The sequence below is a fragment of the Poecilia reticulata genome, linkage group LG21 (assembly GCF_000633615.1).
Source record: "Poecilia reticulata strain Guanapo linkage group LG21, Guppy_female_1.0+MT, whole genome shotgun sequence".
Classification (NCBI taxonomy): domain Eukaryota; kingdom Metazoa; phylum Chordata; class Actinopteri; order Cyprinodontiformes; family Poeciliidae; genus Poecilia; species Poecilia reticulata.
This window is the reverse complement of record NC_024351.1, coordinates 998,426-1,000,987: the sequence shown is the minus strand read 5'-3', so window position 1 is coordinate 1,000,987 and position 2,562 is coordinate 998,426. Positions and strand designations below refer to the sequence as shown.

Below are 2,562 nucleotides of genomic sequence, written 5' to 3'. Positions count from 1 at the left end.
TAGCATGTTAGCTTTAACCTTAGCTAGAAACCATGGTGATGTAGCTTTAGCATTAGCTTCAGCTAACTAGCATATTGGAGTAGTTCTTTAGTGTTAGCTTAATGCTATGTAGCATTAGCTGGAGCTAGCAGAACCGATGTTCTCCCAGAACTGGAATGATCCTGGATCAGTTCAGTCGCGTCCAGAACCTTGAACTGGACCCGTTGATGGTCCACATGCTGCCAGCCATGCAAGCGTCCGACAGATGAGGCGGAGCGACTCCATCACGGCCAACACTCACCATCCTGTCTCCACCAATGGGAGGCCAGGGCTTCCTAGGGGGCGTGGCCACTCCTGACTCAGGCTGCCAGAGCGAGTCAGAAACAGAACCAACACTGAGGAACTACAACGGGTCGGACCGCAACATTAACACACTCCTTCACAATAAAAGCCTCTCTGTGGCTGAAGGGAACACGTTTAAGCTTTTAAAACGAGGGCCGGTGCTGAAGGTTCCCAGGAACCAGAGACCTGACCCGGTTCTGAGGGAGTTCTGGTTACCAGAGGTCGGGTCCCCAGGCTGGAGCTGCGCAGCGTCTCCAGCTCCTCCGTCATCTTGGTGGCCAGCGCCTGCAGGTAGCCGCGCGCGTCCTTCTCGTCGCTGACCCTGAGCAGAGGAAACAGCGGCTGTGAGCGCACGGCGCCCCCCGGTGGCGGAGGAGGCGGTTCTGATGGGTCGGCCAATCACCACTGGATGATCTCTGCGATCTGAGCCTCCCAGTGCGCCACGCTCTCCTTCTTGGAGGACAGGTCCTGCAGGTCGTCCTCCAGCTGCCGGTTCTGAGCCGTCAGGTTGTCCACGAACGAACACAGCTGCAGGACGAGACCCGATTAGGTCGGGGTTTCTCACACCAGCACTCTGGTTCTGGACGGGTCGGCTCACCTTGTCCGTCTCGGTCGCTAGCTTGAGGTTCTCTTCACTCAGCCTGTTCTTCTCTCGCTCGTGCTTCTCCTTCAGCTCAGCGACGGCGTCGTCCATCTCGTTCTGCCTGTAGAGCCACACACACACACACCGGGTCAGAACCCAGTCCCATCCCGACCCGGTCCAGTCTGCGGGACCCACCTGTCCCTGTTGGCTTTGTCCAGCTTGTCCCTGAGCTGCAGCAGCTCCTTGTTGGCGGTGAGCAGCGCCCCCTCTGACTCCTGCAGGCCCTTGCGGAGCGTTTTGATCTCTCCGGAATGGGCCGAGTCCTTCCGGAGCAGCTCCTCCTCGTAGAACAGAACCTTCTTATCCAGCTCCGCCTTCAGCCGGGACAGTTCCTGCTGGGACTCCACGCCGCCGCCAACGCCGCCAACCGCAGCTCCTCTGCCCTGCTGGGACTGCAAACAGAACCACGATGACTGGGCTGCTGCAGGGAGCTCGCTGGTTCTGGTTCCGGTTCTGGTCCCACCTTCAGGCTCTGCAGCTCCGTCTCCAGCTGTTTGGAGTAAACTTCGCTGTTCTCCCTCAGCTTCCTCTCCTTCGATGCCTCGGCCTTCGCCTCGTCCAGCTGAGCCTCCAGCTGGGACACAAACAAAGGCTTTTATTGTGAAAGGAGCAAAACAAATAAAATACAGGAACATCTGGAGGACTTTTCAATACTTTGTGTCATTTTGATGATTGTGGCTCACAGATGGTCTTTAAAACCCATAATAATAATAATGATAGCATTATGGGCTGCTACAGAAACTGGTTGTTCCCAGAACTTTTTTAATATTTTTATAAATTCTGGTTTTCATTTCCAGTAAGTCAGAATTATGAAAGGTTGGAAATGTGTCAGTGTGTGGGATGAATATTTCACTTTCTGGCATCAGGGACAAAATATTCTCACAATATTTAACACTTCAGATGTCAAAGGTCGACAGAAAAGTCCCTTCAATGTGGGATGAATGGAGCATGTCGCCCCCTGGTGGCCGTGGGAAGTAACTGCAGCTTATAGACAGTTGATCTGTTGTCATATTTGGTCTGAAAATGAATTTACACCAAGAAATTGAGCAGATCTGACTGAAAACCAGATCATTACTGAAGAAAGGTTTCAATCAATCCCAATTAATTCAAACAGATCAGAGTTTTGTGGAGGAAGTGTTGGGTTTTCAGTCGGCCTGAAAGGCTAATTCAGCAACATTTACCAATATTTACACTAAATTAGACGTGAAAAGTCTCCAGTGTTCCTGACGGACTGCAGGAAGCTTCTCTACCAACAAGTCTTTTATTTTGAAGAGTTTCATTGAGCCTTCCTCACCTCCTTGCGGTTCTTCTCCGTCTTGCGGATCTCCTGTCTCAGGGCGTCCATCTTCTGCATGAGCGCGTCCATCTCCTCCTCCTTGTCCCTCAGCTGGCGGGACAGGCGCTGCTTGGAGGAGCGCAGCTCGGCCAGCCGCTCCGACAGCTCCGAGAACTCCTGCAGGGCCAGCTTCCTCTGGGAGTGCGCCTCCTTCAGCTCCTTGGTCTGGCTGCGCAGACGCTCCAGGGAGTCGGCCAGCTGCTGCTCGGAGGAGGTTAGGAGACGGGGACGTTATGAGGGGACAGGGGGGACAGAGGGGACA

The 2,562-nt window shown here is 53.7% G+C and overlaps 1 protein-coding gene across 5 annotated transcripts in view; it reads right to left on the bottom strand.

Moving 5' to 3' along the window:
• cdc42bpb (CDC42 binding protein kinase beta (DMPK-like)) overlaps nucleotides 1–2,562 on the bottom strand; it is a 26,573-nt gene that overhangs the window by 10,420 nt on the left and 13,591 nt on the right. For 3 of the 5 annotated variants that reach the window (XM_017302270.1, XM_017302273.1, XM_017302271.1), the window contains exons 12-18: nucleotides 2,259–2,501; nucleotides 1,428–1,538; nucleotides 1,100–1,356; nucleotides 920–1,025; nucleotides 725–849; nucleotides 538–643; nucleotides 281–343 (exon numbers count right to left, since the gene is read on the bottom strand). In XM_017302270.1, the coding sequence (XP_017157759.1) occupies nucleotides 281–343; nucleotides 538–643; nucleotides 725–849; nucleotides 920–1,025; nucleotides 1,100–1,356; nucleotides 1,428–1,538; nucleotides 2,259–2,501 (1,011 nt within the window). The remainder of the gene's footprint in view (nucleotides 1–280; nucleotides 344–537; nucleotides 644–724; nucleotides 850–919; nucleotides 1,026–1,099; nucleotides 1,357–1,427; nucleotides 1,539–2,258; nucleotides 2,502–2,562) is intronic. The other 2 variants (XM_017302272.1, XM_017302275.1) reach the window with 1 other exon arrangement.